The sequence below is a fragment of the Cryptococcus depauperatus genome, chromosome 1 (genome assembly GCF_001720195.1).
Source record: "Cryptococcus depauperatus CBS 7841 chromosome 1, complete sequence".
Classification (NCBI taxonomy): domain Eukaryota; kingdom Fungi; phylum Basidiomycota; class Tremellomycetes; order Tremellales; family Cryptococcaceae; genus Cryptococcus; species Cryptococcus depauperatus.
Window position 1 is genome coordinate 1,747,899 of NC_089468.1, and position 23,155 is coordinate 1,771,053.

The 23,155-nt window shown below is 47.0% G+C and overlaps 11 protein-coding genes across 11 annotated transcripts; 4 read left to right on the top strand and 7 right to left on the bottom strand.

The window, feature by feature from the left end:
* Positions 1 to 51: 51 nt before the first annotated feature.
* On the top strand, positions 52 to 1,121 carry L203_100661 (uncharacterized protein; the record flags this gene model as incomplete). Its single annotated transcript, XM_066210117.1, has 3 exons — positions 52 to 763; positions 816 to 1,038; positions 1,091 to 1,121. 3 exons carry the CDS (start codon positions 52 to 54, stop codon positions 1,119 to 1,121), a joined length of 966 nt encoding a protein of 321 aa, XP_066066214.1.
* Positions 1,122 to 2,257: 1,136 nt separating this feature from the next.
* On the bottom strand, positions 2,258 to 4,453 carry L203_100662 (uncharacterized protein; the record flags this gene model as incomplete). The annotated part of the gene is made up of 7 exons (XM_066210118.1): positions 2,258 to 2,726; positions 2,773 to 2,843; positions 2,893 to 3,279; positions 3,327 to 3,885; positions 3,931 to 4,044; positions 4,121 to 4,161; positions 4,208 to 4,453. 7 exons carry the CDS (start codon positions 4,451 to 4,453, stop codon positions 2,258 to 2,260), a joined length of 1,887 nt encoding a protein of 628 aa, XP_066066215.1.
* A 1,668-nt stretch (positions 4,454 to 6,121) lies between these two features.
* Positions 6,122 to 7,169, bottom strand: L203_100663 (uncharacterized protein; the record flags this gene model as incomplete). The annotated part of the gene is made up of 6 exons (XM_066210119.1): positions 6,122 to 6,248; positions 6,294 to 6,411; positions 6,457 to 6,644; positions 6,693 to 6,723; positions 7,040 to 7,069; positions 7,121 to 7,169. The coding sequence occupies 6 exons, from the start codon at positions 7,167 to 7,169 to the stop codon at positions 6,122 to 6,124; spliced, it is 543 nt and encodes a 180-aa protein (XP_066066216.1).
* Positions 7,170 to 8,164: 995 nt separating this feature from the next.
* On the bottom strand, positions 8,165 to 11,752 carry L203_100664 (uncharacterized protein; the record flags this gene model as incomplete). The annotated part of the gene is made up of 13 exons (XM_066210120.1): positions 8,165 to 8,227; positions 8,280 to 8,760; positions 8,811 to 8,971; positions 9,021 to 9,250; positions 9,298 to 9,365; positions 9,408 to 9,525; positions 9,571 to 9,671; positions 9,729 to 10,010; positions 10,057 to 10,556; positions 10,603 to 10,905; positions 10,951 to 11,017; positions 11,062 to 11,233; positions 11,284 to 11,752. 13 exons carry the CDS (start codon positions 11,750 to 11,752, stop codon positions 8,165 to 8,167), a joined length of 3,015 nt encoding a protein of 1,004 aa, XP_066066217.1.
* Positions 11,753 to 12,119: 367 nt separating this feature from the next.
* Positions 12,120 to 12,611, top strand: L203_100665 (uncharacterized protein; the record flags this gene model as incomplete). The annotated part of the gene is made up of 4 exons (XM_066210121.1): positions 12,120 to 12,158; positions 12,205 to 12,377; positions 12,430 to 12,554; positions 12,601 to 12,611. 4 exons carry the CDS (start codon positions 12,120 to 12,122, stop codon positions 12,609 to 12,611), a joined length of 348 nt encoding a protein of 115 aa, XP_066066218.1.
* A 338-nt stretch (positions 12,612 to 12,949) lies between these two features.
* On the bottom strand, positions 12,950 to 15,125 carry L203_100666 (uncharacterized protein; the record flags this gene model as incomplete). The annotated part of the gene is made up of 3 exons (XM_066210122.1): positions 12,950 to 14,607; positions 14,653 to 15,001; positions 15,051 to 15,125. The coding sequence occupies 3 exons, from the start codon at positions 15,123 to 15,125 to the stop codon at positions 12,950 to 12,952; spliced, it is 2,082 nt and encodes a 693-aa protein (XP_066066219.1).
* Positions 15,126 to 16,939: 1,814 nt separating this feature from the next.
* Positions 16,940 to 17,320, bottom strand: L203_100667 (uncharacterized protein; the record flags this gene model as incomplete). Its single annotated transcript, XM_066210123.1, has 2 exons — positions 16,940 to 17,101; positions 17,147 to 17,320. The coding sequence occupies 2 exons, from the start codon at positions 17,318 to 17,320 to the stop codon at positions 16,940 to 16,942; spliced, it is 336 nt and encodes a 111-aa protein (XP_066066220.1).
* Positions 17,321 to 17,794: 474 nt separating this feature from the next.
* L203_100668 (uncharacterized protein) lies at positions 17,795 to 18,331 on the bottom strand (the record flags this gene model as incomplete). Its single annotated transcript, XM_066210124.1, has 4 exons — positions 17,795 to 17,951; positions 17,998 to 18,071; positions 18,116 to 18,218; positions 18,309 to 18,331. 4 exons carry the CDS (start codon positions 18,329 to 18,331, stop codon positions 17,795 to 17,797), a joined length of 357 nt encoding a protein of 118 aa, XP_066066221.1.
* A 155-nt stretch (positions 18,332 to 18,486) lies between these two features.
* On the top strand, positions 18,487 to 19,318 carry L203_100669 (uncharacterized protein; the record flags this gene model as incomplete). The annotated part of the gene is made up of 2 exons (XM_066210125.1): positions 18,487 to 18,780; positions 18,824 to 19,318. 2 exons carry the CDS (start codon positions 18,487 to 18,489, stop codon positions 19,316 to 19,318), a joined length of 789 nt encoding a protein of 262 aa, XP_066066222.1.
* Positions 19,319 to 19,521: 203 nt separating this feature from the next.
* On the bottom strand, positions 19,522 to 21,466 carry L203_100670 (uncharacterized protein; the record flags this gene model as incomplete). Its single annotated transcript, XM_066210126.1, has 7 exons — positions 19,522 to 19,842; positions 19,888 to 20,094; positions 20,150 to 20,983; positions 21,030 to 21,146; positions 21,197 to 21,278; positions 21,326 to 21,407; positions 21,451 to 21,466. 7 exons carry the CDS (start codon positions 21,464 to 21,466, stop codon positions 19,522 to 19,524), a joined length of 1,659 nt encoding a protein of 552 aa, XP_066066223.1.
* Positions 21,467 to 21,697: 231 nt separating this feature from the next.
* Positions 21,698 to 23,141, top strand: L203_100671 (uncharacterized protein; the record flags this gene model as incomplete). Its single annotated transcript, XM_066210127.1, has 5 exons — positions 21,698 to 21,734; positions 21,778 to 21,827; positions 21,874 to 21,997; positions 22,049 to 22,554; positions 22,608 to 23,141. 5 exons carry the CDS (start codon positions 21,698 to 21,700, stop codon positions 23,139 to 23,141), a joined length of 1,251 nt encoding a protein of 416 aa, XP_066066224.1.
* Positions 23,142 to 23,155: the final 14 nt, after the last annotated feature.

Genomic DNA, 23,155 nt, shown 5'->3' on the forward strand with positions numbered 1-23,155 from the left:
AGTATAACGAGGTAACGTCGAGAGAGCGTTGCTTCGGGAAACCAAGCAAGCATGGCTCCTCCAGCGCTACTCCTCTTCACCTTACAGTCTCCTCTGCCGGTCCGTTACCCACATCCTTCTAAACCGGCCCTTGTTATACCTCCTCTGCTCCATCGGTCCCTCCATACAGCTCTCGACTTGCCTTCGCCGTCGGCATCTCTTACAGATGGCTCTCTGCGAATTCCTAGCGTTGCAGACCTGGCCGTACCCGAGTCTCGACAGAATGTGAATGGGTCTGCTCTGGCGGATGCCGTCAACGATACGGAACTGACTGTCAAGATTCATCTCGTCTCGTCTCTAGAAGCGGGGGTTAGTAGGGCATCGTGGGTTCAAGAAGCGCTCGCTATCTTGGCTGAAAGCAAGAAGCTCGGCAAGCCAGATAATCTTTTGGTTGGGTTTAAAGGAATTGACTATCGTGGCGTCAAGACATGTACGTCTGAAGCAGCTCCCGGCACTGAGGGCATCTCGCCGGTGCTAGAGGACGAAGTTCTCCATGTTTGGTCAGATCTCTTCTCCCGAGGAGGTCTGGTCAAGGAAGGAGGGAAGCTTGGGACGTTGTATGCCCCGAGAGGTTTGCTTGAGAAGCTCGCTGAACGAGAGGAAAAGGGTATCTCGGCCAACGTCTTGGACACGCCTGATTGTCACCATCTTCCAAAAGACTATACCGGATTTGCAAGGGACAATGGTATTGCACTCTGGGCTAGTGGAGGAGGCGAAGGATCAGGTAAATGGACTCTTGCCATGGCGAGCAAATGTTGATGTGGATTCCTATATAGATCCGATTCCAGCACCTCACCTGCAGAACGTTTTAGTTGAGTTTCTTCCTAAACTCAAGGCGGCTTTCCCAGCCATCGCTTCCTCTCTTGACAAGGTCAACGAGACTGTGCCAGTCGATGGCGATGGTAAATGGGACAAGGGTGTCGAGCTAGGAGTAAAAGTGAGATGGGTGTTGGGTTTTACGGTTCTGTCAAAAGTTAGGAATGTTGTTGAGGATAAGGGGTGAGTTCCTGCCGGATCGCGCTGTCAGATCAACTTACAGTATCCATTGTAGGTACATTATCGCTGCGGACTTTACGAAATAGAGCTCTTATGACGGTTAAAAATTGGGTTGTCAGCAAGATAGAACTTTGCGAATTGTCTCAAATCGACAGTGTTAGTTGTAGGCGTGAGCAGCATGCATACATCAAGACGAGAAGCATGTTGGTATGGTAGCTGGCGGATGCCGATCTGATACACAGTCCCAGATCGCCTTTAGTGACAAGTCGTTGAATGATACAGAGCGTGACAATCAATTCTTGAGCTGGTGATTAGGTAAGTAACCAGACGGAAGAAGCTTGTATGACACCCTCACCATACATTGTCAAGAGCAGAAACTCGACTGTATGGGCTATTTTTCTGACGAATGGACTTTTCACTCTGCCTGGACAGTAAACCACGGCATCTTGTGTTCAGCTGTCAGAGTTTGAAGTAACAATCCTTTTGAGACTGACTCTTGGGACGACAAGGACGATTACTGACATCTACCCAGGGAGGTCGATGGGCAAGAAAAGACTTTTACAGTGTGTGAGCTTTTCTCGCGTATCTAATGTCCTGGCAGGATGCTTTGCGAAAAATCTTTTATTGTGAAGCGACAATGTGTCATCTATGGCGAATCCTGAGACTGTGAAAAAGACTCCAAGAAAAGGCTCAAAGCTACCTGGAGCCCAAGAATTAAAAAAATTGAGTCTTTACTCCACGTAAAGATTCAAATCCTTTGTATCCATCTCTATCCGTTAATGCGTGACTATGGAGTATGGGGAACAACGCTCGCTAGAGTGACTGTCATCAAGAAGGTAAGCAATTCTCCCACCTCGCAGCTCGTTACCAACTAGGAATCCTGAGTTCATAGCTTCGACGCTCTCTTTGGGCCTAAATGTTAAAAGCTGCCAAGTTGCTCACCAGAAAATACCAGTCTTGCATTACCATACGGTCAGCAACATCTTTTCGGATTGGGTCCACAGTGCCGAGCAACTCAACTAGCGATGCAACAAGTAGTTAGAGACAAACAGTGAAAATCCAAGTACGATACATGCACTTAAATGCAAAGCCAACATGATGACCATTATAGACAGGCCTGATGTATATTACTAGAGCCAACCGTATAGCGGTGGCCATGAAACGTTCTAATCGCATAATCTAATGTTCGTTTTAACCTGCCAACGATGTTTTGAAACTCTTTCTACTTTCTCAACTTGTTTTCAAACTTTTTGTGAAGTTGTTCTAGCTTCATTCTCTCGTCATCTTCCAAACTGTTCTCATCTCGGTCGGCAAGCGCTTCGTAAATAGTCCACTGATGATAAAGTTGGCTATCCACCGTTGTTAGAGAGCCAGTGTTGCTCTCAGCTTTGATAGATCCACTTTCTTGCATGGGGGGTTGTATCTCAGTCGGTTCTGGAGCCACATCAGATAGTTGAATGCCTTGTTTACTCTCCATCCTCGCTTCCTCATCATCTTGCTTGGCCTGTGCCATCCTGGCAGCCATGATAGCGTTCATCTGGCGCTCAGCATCGGCAGCATATTTGCACTTGGCCCGAATTTTAGCGCCATACTTGTAAAAGACAAAAGTAGCTGGGATACAGGCGAGAGCGAGGAAACCCGGAAGAGCAACACCCCAGTGCACACCAAGTGAATCAAACATGTAGGTGGTGCTATACAAGTCAGTACTGACCACACAGGATAGTATCGGTTGCTTACAAAAGTGGAAAGGCCGCACCGAAAAGCGATCGGAGCACAGAGTTGGCAGCGAGAACGGAAGCAGCGTAAATCTGAAATGTTTAAGTCACTAGGCCACAAGATCAGGCTACGAAAACTTACTGTATAGCTGTCGACCAAGTAACCTAATACAGACAAGAAAACAACGATAATACCACAACCAAAGGGAATCCCAAAGGCGATGGGCGCAATCCAGTGCATATCGGGGCCATCAGTGGCAGCAGTACCAGCAAGACCGATCACAATCAACACACCACCCCACATCGCAGGCGGAAGTCGGTCCTCGGGATCAGCCTGGCCACCCTTCCTTCTGGCAGTCTTGATGTATTGAGGGTTGGAGACAAACATGGAGAGAAGCACAGAGAGAATGGTGCCGACAAGAACGCCGAGGAAGGCAAGACCACCGATACCGACATTCCACCCATGGCCAATTTGAAATATGATCGGGTAAGCGGCAAAGAAAAGATAGAGAATTCCGTAAATCAAAGCCTGTCAACTGTAAGAGGCGAACAGAGCACACCACCCAGACGACTTACAGTGTAGATACTAAGTATCAAAACGATAGGCTCGAGGAACAAAAACTTCCATGGCCGGATCAAGCTCATCTTGAACATGGACTTGATATCCAACGGTCTCTTTGCATCACCCCGGAATCTGTAGACTTTGCCGGTGACCTTGCTGAGGAGGGCAGCTCTTTGCCTGAGAATGAGTGGAGCATAAGTCTCGGAGCAACAGAGGATGCCAATAATAAAGAGAACCCCACAAAAGATGGTGAGGTAACCCTCGATCCATCGCCAGCCGTGGGTAAGACCGATGAAACCGCCCGTGATGGGGCCGAGCGACGGGCCGAGGAAAGGAGCAGCAGAGAAAAAGGCCATACCGATACCTCGCTGGTTGGCGTTGAGGACATCGGTGATAGTACCTCCGGCATTGGCAAGAGGAGAAGAGCCAAAGAAACCTGCGAGGAAACGAAAGACGAGTAGTTGAGTGACCGTTTTAGAGCCAGCAGAGGCTCCGCTCCACAGCGTCAAAAACCCATAAGAGATTATATAGACAATCCTCCGGCCGAAAACCTCTGAAAGGGGAGCCCAGAACCTATCCAAATCAGCACGTCTCTGGCCAAATCGCCATCCTACTCACAGAGGACCAAACGCAAACCCAACGACAAACAAGGATATCCCGCCAATCAGCAACTCTTGACTTGCATGAAATTCTCTGATGAGACTCCTAACACCACCCGAATACGCCGATGAACTGTCGAAAAAAAAAAAGTCAATAAAGATCCGTGCGCCGCCAGACGCGCCTGACGTGTCATTAATCCCGAACCCACCTCAACGCGACGGCCAACGTCATGATGCTGACAACAAAAATCTAACACGATATCAGCCTCACATCGACACGAAACGGGCTACCGTACCGTGAACCACTTCCATACACCTGGCCAGTTTTGGGGGTCTTCAATGTCGTTGGGCAGCCAGTCCACAATGTATGGGTCTTCTACCGTGCCCAGCCCCTGGTAATGCTTCCCAATAATCTCCTCGAAGGGCGTCACGTACGGCCGCCACGGGGTTTTCTTCAACGTCAAGGAAGAGAGCGGCTTGTCATTCGACACGTGTTTGTGCAGAGTGTTTCCCTCGACCTGCGTGATAGTGCTGGCCGACATGATGACGAGAGTGTGATGGCGGAGGACTTAAAGAGAGTGTTGCAACGGGCCGTACACTCGCTGCGTTGAATGTCCAACTGTTGGATATATAACGATAGAATCAGATGAGAAGCTAGAGACAAAAGAAACAATAGAGCCTTCCTCCCTGCTAATTGGGGAGTGTCAAAGTACAAGCTAGGGCAGGAATTCTGTAACGGTAGCGCGTGTTTGGCGGGTGTGATTTTTGTTGAGTAATTATCGAGTGGCAACAAAAAGCAAGTTTCTTTTCAAAGTTGCAAACGCTTTATATACTTTTTTTTTCTCAAGCGGATACTGCACAGACCTTCTTTCGTCATATCAAGCGAGAAAAATAAGCATTAAGAAATAAAAGAGGGAAAAGAAAAAAAATTAAAAACGGCGGCCAATGCCCGAGGTGGATAAGATTTCGTAAAATGCTAAGACTAATACCATCACGACACCGGGAATTACGGAGATCGGAGAAAAACTCCACGCGGTGACGGCCGCCGTGACTCACTCCGTGCCGGCTATGTCGGTTACATGGGATGGTAAAATGACGTGGCATTTGGAGGGAAATGTGGAGGCGGCAGTCACCGCCGGTTATAATGGTTTTCAAATGGGATAGTCAATTCTTACGTCGAAGAGGTGGTAGCGGATATCTTACGTAAGGATGACCAGATGGGAATTTTTTGAGACGTAAAGACGAACAAACCCACTTTGCCTTTTCGTTTATAACGCCTTCTTGTACATTTATATTTTTTCTCTCAGAAACCAGCTGCAGGTATGTCGAAATGATCAACAAGCTCAGATGGGTCAGACAACTCGAGCGATAACCCCAGACTGCCACCATACCGCCGCGTTGCAGAGATATCAGTCTGCACAAATCAACTATTTCACCCTACCCTTTTCACAACACCCAGAGGCATAGTGTGGTAGCGTAGCGTCGGCAACCGGACGACAATGGCCGACATTGTCAAACTCGAATGGGCCGTTTGGGACATGCCAATAGGCTTGAGGCGCTGGGAAAGGAGAAGAAGGATCCTGAGGCAACTATAACCTATCAGCAATGTGTGGATAGCCATTCAAACCCACCTCATGGCCAGACGATTCCACTCAACGTCCTAAACCTGCTCGTAAAATCATACTGCCACATCCATCTCTCGGGCAATACAGCTTCCTACTGTTTGCCCTTTCCTCTAACCCATCTACCGATCCAACGTTGGTGAGCTCCAAAAGCGGGGCGGACAATGAAGAAAATGGAATTGTAGGAGTTGTACGTGGGATGGCAGACTGGGAGGTGAGGATGAGATGAATCCTGCTTGGGAAGGCTGAGCCATGGCCAACGTTGAGTTCTAGCTGTATCAGCGTTTTTTTCAAGGTCGAAAACACGCGGCAATGGAAAAGAATTCAGAAACCTATGCCAAGATTACGTAAATGGAACCAAACAAATCTCTGATCGCCAAACGACATTACTACGAGATAAAAGCAAACTTGAATTCAAACTTGCCAATACAACTACTCTGATTCATTCTTATATCTACAAGCTTAAAATGCTTCCTCCTCTTTCCATAAAAGATCGATGAGGAGCACCCACATCCACGACACTGACCATGCCATGGAAGCTTTGGTAGCCACTCTTATACAAGGAGTATACAAACTCCCACACCTCTATCAGAATTTGGCCCAATCCTTCAAGTGATACAAGGCCTTGGCACTATCTCTCAGCTCTTTCGAGGTAACGGTGATAAAGCTATCCTGCAGATGTGACGGGTTGGTGGAGTTCCAGATCACGATGTGGCTGGAATAAACTGTCAGCGACTGGCTGGAGATTCAAGCCACCTACATTTCGTCCACATGCTTCGAATAGACAGTATAGTAGTGATTGGGCCGCAAACTGATGGAGGGTTCTCCCTTGGTCAATATAGTGATAGGATTATGATTGGCCTTGTCCATCAAGTTGTCTACGCTCTTATCAGTCTCCATTCTCCTCTAGCTTGAAGACATACCCCAGTCCTTGTTGGCATCGGTGATGTCTATTCTCTCTGCGTCCATACCGGTAAGATACTTGAAACCCCATAGACCGGCCTCTGTCCATTTCTTGTCATCACTGTTGGCAGTGCTATTGAACAGTCCATCCTTCACGACGCCACTTCCGCCTGTGGACACGATTGCTTTCCAAAAACCACCGGCATACCTGTTTACTGTCAGTGTGTACAACCTGGAATGCTGCAGATCAACCTACCAATGGTTGCCTGCGTTATCGTGATCTGGACCTGCGGCGTCTTTGTAATGGACAGGAACCTGTTTTGCCTTCCCATCCTTCGAATCCAAGCCGTAGACGCTGAAGGTGGCACTCTCCGCGTTGTCCACACCTCCCTTGTCGAGTTTGATATTGTCTCTGACTTTGTTAAAGTTGATACTTGTAAGCGCGCAGAGAACCGTGGTGAACCAGTCGGCGTCGTCGTTCGTTTGGATACCGAGGCAAGACGAGGCAAGACGGTCTATCGCCAAAGTCATAGAGTGGACCACTCGTTTTGTCAGCGGGATTCGCTGTGGGTATAACAGTTATAGGCAAAGAAAAAGGGTCACTGTGACTGGATTGGAGAGGACTTGCCATGACTTGGATGATTCGTCAACTACAACACTTGTACGGAGGGATGTTTGGCTCACCCAGCATAGGCATTCCCACCATAGCAGCAAGCGTCGTAAACTGTACCATCTTGTTCCAATTTTGTTTAGATACCAGCAGAGCGTTGTGAAAGAGCTGCGCTTTATGCGCAGAAATGTCTCCTCATACGGGAGCTTTGATTAGCATCCACCTTTCATCGTCTTGCCAGCAGCAAGTACCAAAACGCTGCTCCCTTTCAGCTCTTTATGCACAACGGATGCATCTCTTGGCAAGCTCTCAACGTTTCCAGGACTAGTCGAGGAGACAGTCAACGCACTGGTTTCAAGGACACTCGCTGTCAAAAGATTGGATCAAGTGTTACACTAACACTGTCAGTCGTTTGGAAGCATCAGTGTCGTCGTTGGACGCAAACGATCTCGAGCGTAGTCAGCGACAAGCCTGCGTCTGGTTAGAAAGAGAACTGGGCTGGCGAGGGTGATCTACATCTTGATTCATACGTACAAGATAGCTTTTTGCATTGGATACAGTGTAGCGTACAAATGGTTGAAAAATGCAGAAAGAAGAGTAAAAGAGATATGCGTTTTTTTATCTTACAATAGGTGGGAGTTGGAGTAGTCCATTCTGACGTACAACGTGCAATTGAACAGATTTAGAATGGACTACTCCAAATGGTATGTGGATCATTTCCTCAATCATTTTTGAAAAAAATGTATGCAGCAGATCAAGGATATTGCAAGCTGACGGTGCTTTACAATGAATTGTCCCAGATATGTGGTGGTGAGCTTTGTCAACAAGAGAGAATGGCAGGGAGGAAGAGATAGAGAGGTATCAGATTGCCAAGGTGAGTGTCCATACAAGGTCAGGATACAAGTTTTCGTTTAAAGATGACGGGTCAAACTAAAACACAGCAGGAAATGTCCGAGTACGACGGCAACCTCGTTCTCGCTCGTATACCTACCACGCTTCGGCACCAACGTCTGCAGAGTCGGGCAAAGCGAATTGATGCAAGACATTGGATGGCGTGCCTTCTGGTAAAAACATATTTGCCAGTCTACGCCATTGTTAGACCATTCAGGTATAAGTACTCACTCTAGAGGAAGGAAGAGAGAATCCGAGCCATCTGCTGGGAGCCCAAGGTCCGTTGCGCTCTTTCAACTCGGTCAGCTTGTCATTCTACAACTGCTGGCGCTCAAAACTTACGCCATCTCTCAGCCACAGTGGCAAGACACTTGGACTGAGTTCGGTGGGCCAATCAAAGTCTGTCAAACCTGGCAACTCCCACAACCCAGTGCTGCCCTCAGTCATCGTTGTCATGCCAGTGGCAACATCGCCGTGTTCTCTATTACCAGAGCCATCAATCTCCATGCCATTCTCCATCGAGGGTAGCTCCAAGAAACTCTGCAATCCCCTATTGAGGTCATTTATAGGCCCACTCGGCATGAGAGACGGCATAGGAAAGGCTGCAATTCCATGGTTGGTACCGGTTCCAGCAGAGGATCCAGGACGGGGTGTACCGGGCATAGTGGAGGCTGCACCAGTTGTTCGGCGGAAACTGGAGAGCATCAAACGGAGAATGAGTGCATATCGCTCAGCAAAGCACTCAGAGGATAATAGTTGAGCAAGTTGGGATACTTGGAGGATGAGGATAGAAATCGAGAGAGATGTTGGGTAGAGAATCGCTCTGCAAATTGATTCAGTCTTACGCTCATCGTTGGAATGTCGAGCACCCACATTTTGAGCAGAAACACAGCAGCAAAGGCAACGGATACTAGCTGGTCATGCGTAGCATACTTGAGATGCCTCCTAAAGTTTTGAGAATGTAAGAAAATTTCCATACATCGCCACGCAGAATCTTTGGCATGGAATGCAAGATCCTTTTGCTCTTGCGAAAGCTGACCTGCAGTGTCAGCAAGCCATTTAAACGAAAAGTGGCCTGCTCACTTTGTCCCATGTGCATCCTCTGAGGGCAACACAGACAGTCCACATCTTAGCATAAACCCTCTCTGTTTCTAGCAGCTTGACAAGAACACTCTCCTCGTCATACCGGCTTTTGTGAATGTCGTACCATTCCTGATACCATGCTTGTATCTCGGCTAGCTTTGACTTTACAAATGTTATAGTCGAGGTGTCCAGTTTCCCGTGGAGAGGATTTAAGTGCTCAATGATGCTTACTACAGACAAATCAGGCTGTGACCTCTTCATTGGAGGAGAAACCCACTCCGCAAATTGACAAGTTCAACACCGGCAATCAGATGCATATCTGTCTCAGAAGCCATCGGATGGTCTCTGTACTTTTGTGAGCAATTCCTGATCAAGCAGTATACTCACAGTAATTTCCTGGCTTGTTGTACAGACTGATCATCCCGCAACATGAGAGGTTTACCGGTTCCAAGGCTGACTAGGTGTTCGTGCATATAACAGTTCATCCAGATCCTTGCAGATACCACTATAGGTCGTTAATTTTATGAATATGCAAAGACAAGAAACCTGCCTAGGTCGCGCTCCTCGTTCTCCGTTCTGTTTTCATCCTTGTTGGCGAGTTTATCTAATGCTCGATGTAGATTCATGTCCAATCCCATCCTTAAAGCATGACTGTTGTGCATTCGCATAAGTTGGCATCTAAACTTTATCAGCCGATCAATGACTCACCCGCATGGCAACCACCCATTTTGACTCCAGAGGCTCAATATCAACATTGCCATTACTGCTTCTTTCCTCACGATCGGTCCGAAAAGGGTACTCCTGGCTATACCTTGTGCTTCTTCCAAACATCGATGAAATGTCTCTCCCAAGGGCCCATTGCCCGCACGAATCTTGGCAGCAACTGCTAAGAGACTGTTGGTGGAAAATGGCGTGCGTTCAATAAAAGTCTCAAAGGTGTCATAGGATTTGTCAAACAAGGGCACAAAGTAGTGACAGCCAGAGAAGAATCTGTCAAATGGGTTTAGCAATGGCCTACTAACTACAGCTGACTTACATATCCCATAGCTCCCTTGCCTCTTCTTCAGAAACCAGTCCTTTTGTTACAACATCTGGAAACGGATTTCTAGGAATAGGGTCTGGTCTGGTCTTTTCCCAAACTCTGAGCTGAATACTCTTTCCGTCAATAGTCACTCTTTTTCTCTTGCGACTCCTTCCTCTATCCTCATTAAGCCGCTCTTGCTGAGCTATGCTCTTTTCATTGCCATGATTGTTTACATTGAGGGTTTTGTCTACTTCAACTCCGTCACTACCTCGCCCAGCTTCTGTGTTTTCTTCAGCGCCATTTCTACCCACCAGTGCAGCTGCTTGATCTGCTGCATTTGCTAAGGCTTGGAGGGCTTGTATAGGCGCAGTGAGAGTTTCATGAGGTAAAGCGCTAGAGTATTTGCCTTGCGATCTGCTAGAAGATGATGATCGGGATGAAGCCTGCGACCGTGAAGGTGAAGGGGCGGTAGATGGTAACGGTATGATGCCATATGTACCGAATCGGTGATTCTGAAAGACATTAACGACACATGGGCATAGGAACACAGGTGCTTACTGGAGGAGCAAATCCTGGCAGAGCAGGAAATTCTTTTCTCCTGTGGTGATTTCTGTTGGCAGTTGATTGTGAATGTACTCGACCACTAGCAGTATTTTGAGGAGAGCGAGGTGTCTCAAATTTGTGTTGGCTAATGTCAGCCAACGAAGCGTTGGAAAAGACTTGAGGTGGTGACACAGAATTGAAAATGGTAGAAGGAGGAACACCTGAAGAAGATGCATTGCTAGGTCCAAATGTCGGTAGAGATGCTCTCGGTGTGCTGAGAGCCCGTGATTTTGGAAACAGGGCTAATAATTGTTGCAGCTACACCACCATAAGCTGTCGTACATGAAATATTTTTGTACATACCGTATCGTGTATCTGATTTTGTCCTTGAGACAAGTTCTCAACCGTCTTCTCCAAAGTAGATATACGACTTGAAGGTATTAGTCTTGATCAAACACTACAATGTGCTCTCACTTTACAGCCTCTCCCGAGAATTCAAACTCAGTAACACTTTCCTTGCGTCCTCTTGCGTTGGGCTTTTCAGCGGGCTTTTCATAGACGCAAGTGATACCATTCAAAAGACAACGTCGACATGATGTCGCCTTCCCTGATGGATCCCATTCGCAACGATTCTTGCCTTTTCGGCCTGTCATCTCAGTCGTTAGCAAGCTCATATCAAGCGACCCATCCACGCACAAGAAAGACAGGCTCTGCTTCCTCTTTTAGCAGTAGGACCAGAGCTCGGAAAGATACCTATTGACTGCTGCCGTTGCGATTGTTGTTGGCCTCCTTGCCGAAATTGCGTCTGAGCCTCTCGTGGACTTATCATAGTTTTCCCTCTTTCATTTGCGTGCTCCCAGGGCCTTCCTGGTTTACCCAAAGACCTATCTGACAGATCCCCAGACGACCAAGTCGAGTACGTGTCCATACTTGAATCATACAAATTGCTTAAAACCACCCTAGCATTCGACTTTAAGCTACCCAAATGGTTGTGGACAGCTTCTGATCCATTTTTTGAATATCTTTCTCCATATGGCTGTGTCAGAGAATTATGTGTAACTGGACCGCTTCTTCCAAGAGTGGAATTCGCACTTTCGCCATAAGAGCTGTTTTGAGGTTGTCTGTAGGATGATGAGCCTTCATAGTTGATTGGATATGGATCCATTGTTACAAAGAGCTTTTGGATGTAATGTTGTTGAAAGAGACGTTGATAAATGTATATACTTGATTTTATTTTTATTTATTTTATTATTTTTACTTTAATACGTTAAGACCGGGCCGGATTATCTTGTTACCGTAAATCACGTGAATTTATGACCACCACGTGGAAGCCACGTGCTTCCGTTATAATTACTATGACGCTATTCAAGGAACACATCGGAATCCTTTGTTCCAGAAATGACGTCATTGATCGACTAACTCACAAACTGTGATTGTGTTTTCAACATATATAAAGAGATGAAAAATTTGTTTTTTCTTTCTTCTGCAACAATCATTTATTGATATAACCAATACAAAGAATATCGATTTAAATGTCCGACGCCAACAAACCTTCTAAAGTCAATGGCGACGTGGGTGGCATCTTGATACTTGGAAGCGTCGCTGATGGATTTGCAGATTAACTCCATCATTGGCTCTGGCAAGGAGCTTATAGGCTCTGCTGTTGAGGCTGCTTATAGTGCTGTCGGCGGCTCTCAAGAACCGTCCTCCTGGACAGTCGCTGGGAAGGAGCAACATGAGAAGGGCGAGGCCCAGAAAAAGGCTGCTCAGGCGCAGGGCTATGTTGAGGGGTACGTTTTGAACTGCTTGATCGACACTGAAAGTACTGACGGGTCGAGGTAGCCTTGAAGACCGCGTCGAAGGCAAGAAGGACGCTATTGTCGGTGCTGTTGTTGGTGACCAGGCTCAACAAGCCTCTGGTAACATCCAGCACAAGAAGGGTGAGGCCCAGATGGATATTAACAAGCGTGAGTTTCATTATACCTCTGTGACGTGGAGCTGATCATTATGCAGCTTCTACATAAGCCAGGTGAAGGTTGAATAGAATGCATTTAATATTATATAATTGCGTTCTTGGTTATATGCAACTGATGTAGAGTCTGTTTTAAAGCGTCCATGTTGTGATTTGTTTTATTACACTCGTCATCTTGAATCCATTCGCATGGTCGGCTCATGAACACCTTCGAGGCTTGTATAACCCTTGCAAACATACGACAAACAATTCATGGGTTTATTAAGCTCTGCTCTCGTCACTATGTAACCCAACATCTAAAAGCTTCCCATAGTACAACATGATATTGCAAGACCCTACCCTAATATCTCGGCGAATCTCTCAAGCAGATATATTGTCAAAGATGAAAAGTCAAAAAGGTGTCCCAGGAGTTCCAAAATCTATCTTTGGTTGTGCCCACATTCCAACCGGTATATCTCCAAATCTTGTGTCATTATACCTCTCCGTCCCCAGTAACGTTCTTTGCCCTGGAGTCACCACCTCATCAACCTTTCTCCATTTATGTCTCTCCGCTTCTCTTCCACCCCTACTTGATCCATTGCTTCCTTCAGCCATCGGACCTTCTTCAATCAAGTCTGGTAGTGTAGAAGTTGAGGGTACATCAATAGAATCTAGAGAGGCCCCTTCAAGACCATACATGGCAATACGCATATAATCTGCTGATGCTGATTGAACCCGAGGAGCCTCTTCGGTTGGTATGATGGTACCAGGCAACGAAGAAGCGTAACGGGAAGAATTATGAAAAGGTGTATCACGATTTTGAGATTGTTTATGAGGAGCTAAAGTTAGCTGAGAACGGAGCGGAGAATGCGTCTGGGCAGAGGTAGAAGGAGAGGGTCGCTCAGAGTCCACATGTAAAGTACGACCAATCAAGGCTGGAGAAGCAAGAGAGTGTTGAAAGGGAAGGGAAGACGTGGTGGATTGGTTGGGTTGGGATATAGCCCTTCGTCCAGGCTTTGGCGAAGCTGACCCTAGTATGCCAATGCTTAAGCCAAGGCTTGAGGGTGGCTTTTTAGCCGGAAATCTCAACTGAGTTGTAGACGAAGCAACCATTCGAGACGGCAACGCTTCTTCGTCCTCTTCAATCCTTTCCAAATCCATAGTTATTCGAGGTAGTATACTCTCGCCATCCCTTCCTGGCCCTTTTTCCTCTTCATCACAGTCCGGTGTGGATCGAGATAAGTTCGACGGCGCTCTACCAAAAGCTGGCCTCGCCCCTACCATGCTTCCTTCCCGCGATGGACTTACATTCCTCGTCGGTGGTTCCGGTGTGGTAGAAAATTCTGGTCCATCTTGATTATGAAGAGAAATCGCTTTTGAAGCGTCTCCCGTCTGGCGCCATTCAGTGGGAAGTCGTGGTGTTTGTGAGTTGTCTGAAACAACACCTTGGCGGGAAGGGGGAGGCGTGCGCGGAACTACATCCAATTGACTGACCGCAGAAACTATGGGCTCAGAACGAGCAAAGAAATCGGGAGGAAAAGAAGATGGTGCTTTTCTAGGTGAAGGTGTCCGTAGTTGTCCATGACCGTCTGTCGCTAAAGGCGCTTTCGTAGGTTCACCACTGTTGAACCGCACTCTCTTGCAATTCACGTCTGTAGCGTCGACACGGCGTTCCAAAGAAAGGCGACGTTTACCAAGTGAAGAGAATGGAAGAAGAGTAGAGTGATGGTGACAGGAATGCGTCGGACGTATTGGGCCGGTACTAGGAGCCTTGTCCTCTATACAATCTAGCACGAGGTCCTCGTGCCTCGCTTGTGGAGCCTGTCGCAAGTCCTCCTTGTCGATATCAGCCTGTCCAACACTAACGCTCTCTGCCTTTTGCAGCTCAAACGTGAGCCTGACTTCCTGTATTTCTCGTCTCAGCCGGTCAACCTCATCTGTCAATCTTCTTTCTATGCCTTCTAGACGGGCTTCCCACTTGGTATTGTTTGATTGCAACAAGGCTTGAAAGTCGGCAAGCGAGGGTTCGCGAGGAGATTGAGATGTCATTGGCGGTTGAACAGCGATATCTTGAACACATCAGCGTTCTGAATCCCATCTCAGTCCATACACACCTCGATCTGCCGCCGCAAGAGTCAAGACTGCCTCTGAACCAGACTTGTCGCTTCGCTTCCGTACCATTCCAGTCGCCGTTCTCGATGGTTCTGCAGTGACAGCTTTGGTACCATATCTCGTCGTTTCGCCAACCTGTCTTGCTCCGGCAGCTCGCTTCACAGCATCAGGCTTTCCAGGCAAAGGCTTGATGGACCTCTCTCCCTTTCCAGCCGTCCCTTTGATTGGGCCCTGTGAAGATTGAGCGGTCTGTCGCGGGAATGCTTCGAGATACCCTGGCGAAACAAAGTATTCAACGAGTGTATCAATCAATGTCGCATTGTTGCCATTGGCTCCCTTTAGATTATGCGTCTACATAGCCGTCAGCATGAATCCCAGTACGCGCCAACGTGGCACCCACCTTGTACAACTTTTGCAAGTCTGCCCTTCTGAGTCCCTTGAGCTCTTCTCTGCTGTATGGCCGAGTGTTGGCCATGGCTCTTGACGCTGCTACCTGACCCAATGTCAAATCAGACTTTCCCTATAAACAATCTGGTCCTCAGCATCCAACCTTTCGTATATTGTTATAAATCAAGATGCAAAATGGACAATGGTAAGGTTTGTTTACATCTTACATTTGATTACATAATCAATCCAAAACCTCCACTCTTAGCCATTCTGCTCGCTGTTTTCCAAAATATTAATGATGTTAGAAGATGTATTATAGTAATAATAATAACGACAATACACTTAGTCATCTATGCCTTGCAAATCTTCTCACTTCCGACAGCAGATGATCCATACCTCGCCACGACCAACCTGTTCACCACCTGTTGCAGCTATCCAACCTCAGCAACCTCAGTGCCAGCAACGCTGCTCACCAGAGCCCTGGCGAGGACGAGCCAGACGGCATTAACGACTCTCCCATGGGCCGACAAGATGCTGTCACTCGCCAGGCCATACGTGTGGACCACTCGGCCAAGCACGCAACCCACTTGGGCCGACAACGAGTCTAAGCGTGAGGATGGTGAGGCATTAAGTAGGTCTCAGCTGAGTGGTGTTATGTCTCGAGGCTTGTCAGCAATCGTACAGCCTAGCCCATAGAGAGCATCGCTCACTACGCTCGCTCTGCTCTCGCCCTAAGCCCTAATGAACAACCCACCAGACCCCAGAGCTGGTCCCTTAAGCTCAAACCGATAAATCACCCAGGCAGAAACAAACGTTTGAAAGTCAATCGAAACAAGCCAAGGTACGTAAACCAAACCTCATACGCTGCATCATTATATATTATCTCTACGCGAATTTGGACGATGAAAGTTCCTAACCTGCGTCGTCGACATAGGGCTCACTATGAGCCCAAATGGATTTGAGACATGAGGTAGGATGAATGCGGACATTTGGACTGATATCCGTTAGTTTTGATTACGTATTTGTTTATTTTCTACAAAAGACTTTCCGTCTTCTAATATTGCAAAGTCAGAGACATCCATTCGTCTGTCTATCTTCCAGTCTCTATCAATCCCAAACCAATCAGCCAACCCATCCATTTGTAACAATAGGTTTGGTGCGTGTGTGGTTGGATCGAGTTGTAAGTTGCGGCTTTGGAGCTGTTGATGCTCGCTTGCGGCGACCTCGAGTAGCAGCTTGCAACCTGGCGCGATATGATGTGTTGTAGGTTGCCTAATCTCCAATGTTGTATGGATGAGATGAAACGAGGGGATATAACAAGACGAGACGGATGAGAGCGAGAGGACAAAGACGAGGACTGTGGGTGAGCGATGGCCGAGAGCGCGTTGGTGTATATGTCAGGAGCGTGATCAGGCGAGAGAGTGTGGTAGTGTTGGCGACAGACGAACGAAAGAAACGATTTGTTTGGGTTGCCTTGTTGATTGAATCGCGTTGCATCTTTATATATGATTATTATTAATGTTGTCATCAATAACACTATTCATTTATGATGACTGCTGTCAATGATAATATTATCATTATCACTCTTATTACTATCATTATCACTCTTATTATCAATGTTATTACTATCATTATCATTATCATCACCAACATCTATTTCAAATGACCATGCAAAGACAAACAAACCGCCAGCGACGTGTCTTCTTAGCCCACGCATCACAGACAACCCATCATCGCAAGTCCCCACAGTCGTCCTACGCAACGGCCCATATCAAAAATATAGGCGTTCATCAACCACGACACGACAAGACAGTCCACGCAAAACGTAAATATAAAATCAGTCACAACATTCCAAGCAACATCCCAACACAGTGCCATATGTGGGAGGATCAATTAACATCTCTAACCCTCACTGACACTGATCCATGTCTCCTCCGTCCCCTTGCGTCTCCACAGCTGGACCCAGCCGTGGGATGCCATGTGTTCGAGCACTTCGTCGACGACAACAGTACGCAGGTCATAGTCTTCTCTCAGTTCCGCCACAAAGTCACCCAGCGACATCATCTGTGGGGACATCAGCAATGACAAAGGAAAAGAGCAGCAACTCACCCGGCATTCCTGCAACGCCAAAAGTCCAAATGCCTCTTCCGCCAGTATCGGGATACTCGATTTTTCCTCGTCAGTGGGAGGCGGCGAGGAAGGAGGAGAGCTGTATTCAAAATAGCCAGAGTCGAGGGAGGGCATGCTGCGTAGCTTGGAGATGGGCAGTGCCGGAGCAATCATGGTGTGGGAGTCGCTGGAAAACCTATGCAGACCAGTGGCAAAGCGTAGAATCAGTTTTGATTAGAGATTCGGACAGTGAACCCGCGCGAGAGCAATAACCAGAGGATATTATAACCACGCTGTATGGCAGGCATGGCAGGCCGCCTGCAGGCTGCAAGCTTGTGACAGCGTAGAGGACGGCCGGACCTCTGGAAAAGGATGAGGTGCTGCTGTCCTCTTGCGGACAACAGGGTTTCTCCCCTTGCACTATTGGGTCAACACACACCTTGTGATGGGTCAGTCAGAAAGTCAGTGGCAGGCTGGTGGTGACTGTCAGCCTCGCGTTTATCACGTTCCACGGTGGCTCAACCCTCGGGATCTCAATCCACGATGCCTCGTGGCAGCGTTGGCCCGAAGTAGCCAAGTCAGCATAAGCGCACGCAAGTTCCGTCCGATTGGAAGAAGTCATCGTAGCAAAATAATTCATGGGTAGATTTACAACCGGTCGGTCGGTGTGGTGCTGTGGCTCATCCCGGTAAACTTCTTGACAACCTCCTCGACACCGCGTTGCTTGTTGTCAACACCGAGACCAGCAGCTCTCTCGGATTCCGCTACGGTATAGGCTCCCTGTTTCAGTTGTTTCAGTTGGCGTCTGTAAGGCGAGGATGGTTAGCACAAGCGGCTGTCGGCACGCTCACCTGTGAATCTTGCTTTTCAAATGGGTCTGCAGCGCTGCATCGGTTTCACAATATTTCGCGCACTCGACGCAGTACTGTGATGCGTCAATACAACGCATCGGACCAGCAGCGTGCTCACGTGTTGGCCTAACCCAGGCTTGTCTTCGTCAATCGGCTGCTTCTCGAGCTTGGCTTTGTGGTGGGGTAAAAGATCAAGCTCGATTTGGTCAAGATCCTTAACTCTGGCACGGGTGCGAGCAGCACGGTGGACGTCTCGTCGAGCATGGTGGGTTCTGCGAGAGAGTTAGGAGAGGACGGTTAGGATGGCTTACCTGGAGCGTCTTAATCTGCCCATTGTGGAAAGGTTGGTGAAAAGAGATTTTAAAAGATAAAAAAAATTGATTCGTTTGGGGGCAAGTTAGGCGCGGAAGGGAGATAAGGAGATAGGCGCGGGTATGACACTTCACATTTGTTATCATTGTCATTTATTCCAGGTGTATTGCTTTTATAATGGATTACAAATCTTTGGACCTTGTCTCTACTCCTGTTTGCACGGCACTCGCAACAGGTCCACCCGTGTCTTCTCGTCTTCGTCCTAATGCCAACGGTGTATCTGCTTTCCAGCGAGAAGCTCAGCTTTCGTCCTACAGCAATGCCCCGCAGCCGCAAGCATTTCGATCTGACTGGGATGTAGTGAGGGAGAATCATAGGTTTATCAGGGAGAATGAGGAGCCGGAAACCGTCTCTTGGGAGGAGAGACTCGCTAGGGCTTATGAATCAAAGCTGTTCAAAGAGTTTGCGCTCGTAAGCTTGAGAAAGCCAACCTCGTGGTGCTAAAGAGGAGTAGATTGATCTCAAGCATTACAAGTCCAAGAAACTCGCGTTGAGGTGGAGAACGGCCCCAGAAGTGGTCAACGGTCTTGGAGAAGATACTTGCGGCTCTTTACGGTGCAGGTATCATCAGCCAGTAGTCCCTCCTTCGCCAAAACATCGCCTAGTGTCTTTTCCCCGTTCCTCCCAGCATTATCATTCAGAGTCAGACTCGGAAGGAGATCGGCTGGCCCAGGAAATGCCTAGTTTACAGAGCTTTGAGCTCCCGTTTGTCTATATGGAGGCGGGAGAGAGAAAAGAGGCGCTTGTCAAGGTCAAATTGTGCAGGAAATGTACAGGCAAATTGTTGTGGAAACCAGATGAAAATAGTCGTTCTCACAGCAGACATCGGGATGAGACAAAGGCGGAGCGAAACAAGTCAAGGCACAAGGATAAAAAGCATAGATCGAGGCGGGAAAGAAGAGACTCGAGGCAGTCTCGTTCAAAAAGCCCAGACAGGCAGCGGCGATGACACAGATTTTAGCAGAATATATGTATAATGTGTTTTGGGCGTATATAGGATACATATCTAACACTACAGTGGTGGAATGTAGACCGGTTAGGATGGTTGGTATTGTATTATCTATAGTAATACAACTATCATCGCCAAACAGGTGATTATAGTTTGGAACGTGTCTTTGTATAACAATATAAACAGCGGGTAACACCAATATACTAATATGACCCATCCTCTTCCGCGAGGTCATCATAAACCTCATCTCCTTCCCAGATCATGCGTCTCTTGGACAAACACTGATCATCGTCAAAGTCTCCAGGGCGCTTGAGCGGTGATTGCGGATGAGATGTTGAATCATAAAAATATCGTTTGCTATTGAGATAACCGGATCGACAGTAGTATTGATCCTCGCCCTCGGCTTCGGGAGTTGACGGAAAGGAGGATGCTGGCGAGTCGTTTGTGTAATGATCAGACGACATAAACGAGCCTGGTGTTTGCGGTAGAATCGACTTGTCGAGAATATCGCGGATCCTGATATACTTTTAAAGTTGTCAGTATAAGACCTCAGAGAGCGTTAATCTCACCAAATCTTGGAGCTTCCAATCATACGATATGGACTTAACCATCAAGTCAAGCTTGTCTTCAGACAGCTCACTTATACACGAGCCAAAACCGGCTGTCAGGGTGATTGCAGTGGAAAGAGCGGTTTTGTGAGCGTTGTCATACTGAACAAAGTCGTTACCAGTGAAGCAAGAGCTGGCAAAGGAAGAAGCCACAGTTTGCGTCTGACTCTGATTGGGAATGAGCGGGTACACTTTCTAGACAACAGCAGCGATGTGGGCTCACCAATTGTTGAGTGATGCCTATATCTCTATCAATGTCGTCTTCCTCCAGCTTTCGCCGGGTGATTTCCTTTTCTTCTTCGTTGGTCAGCATGACAGGCCAGTCAGCTTCGGCTCCTATGGTGGAATCGCTTAAGCCTCCAAGGGGCATCTTTGTTGAGTCTGATGGTGGAGGAGTTTGAGTGAACGAAGGAAAAGGAGACGAGAAAGAGATGAGATTTGCTGTTTCTGGCGTCGAGATTGATATGTCCGTACTGGTATAAGACTGATCAGGCTTGATAGAACTAAAAGTATTAGTTGAAGCCGGATAAGACAAGGCGAAAGGTTTTTGGTGATTATGGTACGTCGAATGAGTTGAGCCTTCAACAAGTGTCTTTGAACTTGGGACATAATCCGCCAAGAGCTTTTTCTTCAAATCTGATATGGTCGGGCTGGTCAAAAAGTCGAGTGGCGTCTGATTGTTTGTCGATGTATTTACAGGCTCAGCTTGCTGTCGGTTTGAATCGGTTGCGGCCTGAGAAGAAATAATTGGTGTTTGAGAGGAGCTTGGTTGAATAAAACTCGACAATAAGGCGCTAGTCAAGTTTGCTTGAGATGTTGAAAGGTCGATTTTCAACTTATCTGCAGGAGTTGTCGGTTTCTTTTCCTTCTTGGCCTTGGCCCTTGGTTTTACTATTTTTGTTTTGGCGTGCTCTTTAGGTTGAGATTGCTGTTGAGAGCATGTTAAAGTAATCGGTTTTATAGTACTAACATGAAGGGTAAAGAATGACTTTAAACGTTCAATGAAAGACAAAAGGTCAGTTTGGTCCTGAAAGATCACTTGGAAGCATTCTTGTGTCTATGTCGTGTCAGCACAAGAGTGAAACATGTATAAAATAACAAACCTGGGATATGCCATCATTGGGCCAATCGTACCTGAATGCAGCTTGCTTGTCAACGTGTGTTACTCGGCGGGTCACTGAAGTACTGGACAAGTGTATTGGAGAAAATTCTCGTGATACCTGTACGTGGAAGGTCAGCATAGCCAACCATGAGTGGCGACATGACCGACTAAAGTGGTGCTACCGTGCACGACTTGCAGCGTGAGCGCATGGGCATTGGATGGAAGACTAGCCACAATTTTACAGTCGAGACTGTCATTTTAAGTCAGTCTCGTCACATACCCAATAAAACTACTCACTATGAGTCCCATTTGATAGATTTGGGTGAGATACCAGCAGGAATCAGCCTAGGGTTAGAGATGCTCGCTCGAGCGAGAGAAACTACTCCGAGTTAGTCTTCACATAGCTGGGCTCCTCTGCTCACATATACAGTCCGCCATATCTATATTATATTATAATTTTCTATGATACACCTTTACAGCTCCAACCCTGCTAGCTGTTCCCGGAAAAAGAATAATGAAAGAAAGAATGAGAAAAGAAAAAAGAAAAATAAGACGCGTCCAATGGAGAATAGCATTTACGTAATAAGCACGTCCCGTTATCAGGCCTATTCATTCTTTAAACGCTGAAGTAAAATATTAGAATAAATTAGAATTAATTATAATCTCAAAATGACTACAAAATATATGGGACTACCTGATATTGTAAGTAAATACAATCTGACAGTCAGCTGAAAGGTGTCAGGACACAGCTCCAGATGTTTTTGAGACAGGCGATGAACCAGAAATACTCCTCAAACCAGTATGTTGTTTGGATCCAATACGAAAAACATTCCTGACGAGAGCAGAGCGACATAAGTCCGGAAGATGATAGTGTAACCAAAATGCCTACATCAGAGTATATTGATGGCAATGCGTTGCCTTCTAGACGGAAAGTTGAACAGGTATTTGCTCGTGGTACGAAGCGATCAGGTTGGTAGGCAAGCGCAATCGGTGAAAGTCAATGAAGCTCATGTACGATAGAATCTTCAACACTGTCATTTAGACCCCGTCTCCCTCGTCTATCTCACTATGACATAAATTCTTCAGATTCTGAAGACGAATTTGTTTCAAACAAGGAAACACCTGCTGCTCGGCTTCGACGTCTGAAGGCTGAATTGGCAGAAGTAGAAGCTGAAATTGGGACTTCAGCGTCAACCCAACAATCTTCACAACCAGATCTAGTCCTGAATAAGAGGAAATCGGTACTGCCTCCTAAACAGTCGGTGGATGTTGTCAAAGAATTAGCGATCGTAAGAGAGAGACTTGAGCAATTAGATTTCGTAGATCTTCCACAAAATCAGCCTGAGGATCACAGGATGGAATGGAAACAGAGGCTTGAGATGCTGAGTGATGCTGAGCATAATGAGGACAATTCAAAATCTATCGACTCTAAATCAAGGGGTGGACCTAGTCTCAAATTGGGTGATATCGACAAACGGCTTGCCACACTGGAACATACTCTGGGACCTGTTTCCGATATAGACCAAGTGAGCTTTTTACTTGTTTCGTGTCTCAACAATGTCTGATACTCAAAATTCAGACGTCCCCTTTGGTTCCTACACTCAACAGGCATGCTCATCTTCTGACATTACTCACCCAGCCACGCCACCTCGACGCCATTTCTCGACGAGTCAAATTATTACTTGTCGATCTCGATCGAGCTGCTGCTGCGTCTCGACGAAATGTTGGCACTGCTGCTGGAACGCAAGGAGGTCAAGGCGAAAAGGGTACTGGGGTAAATTTAAGCCAGGCAGAATACTCGCAACTACAATCTGTATTCGCAGTTTTCCCGAGATTAGACCCACTTCTACCTATCCTGCCACCATTACTAGCGCGTCTGCAATCTCTCTCTGCATTACATGCGGAAGCATCTGAAATAGCTTCGACACTTCAGCAGTTACAATTGCGAGACAAGAAGTCACATGAAGAGATCAAAGAGCTAAAAGTAATTGTCGAGTCTGTTCAAAAGGGTCTAGATGAATCCATAGAGGGGATCAAGAAGAACTGGGAGGGCCTGGAAGGCCGAATGAAATCCTTGGAAGAAAGATTGGGAAATGTCAAGAAGGACTTGTAAATTATTTCTTTAAA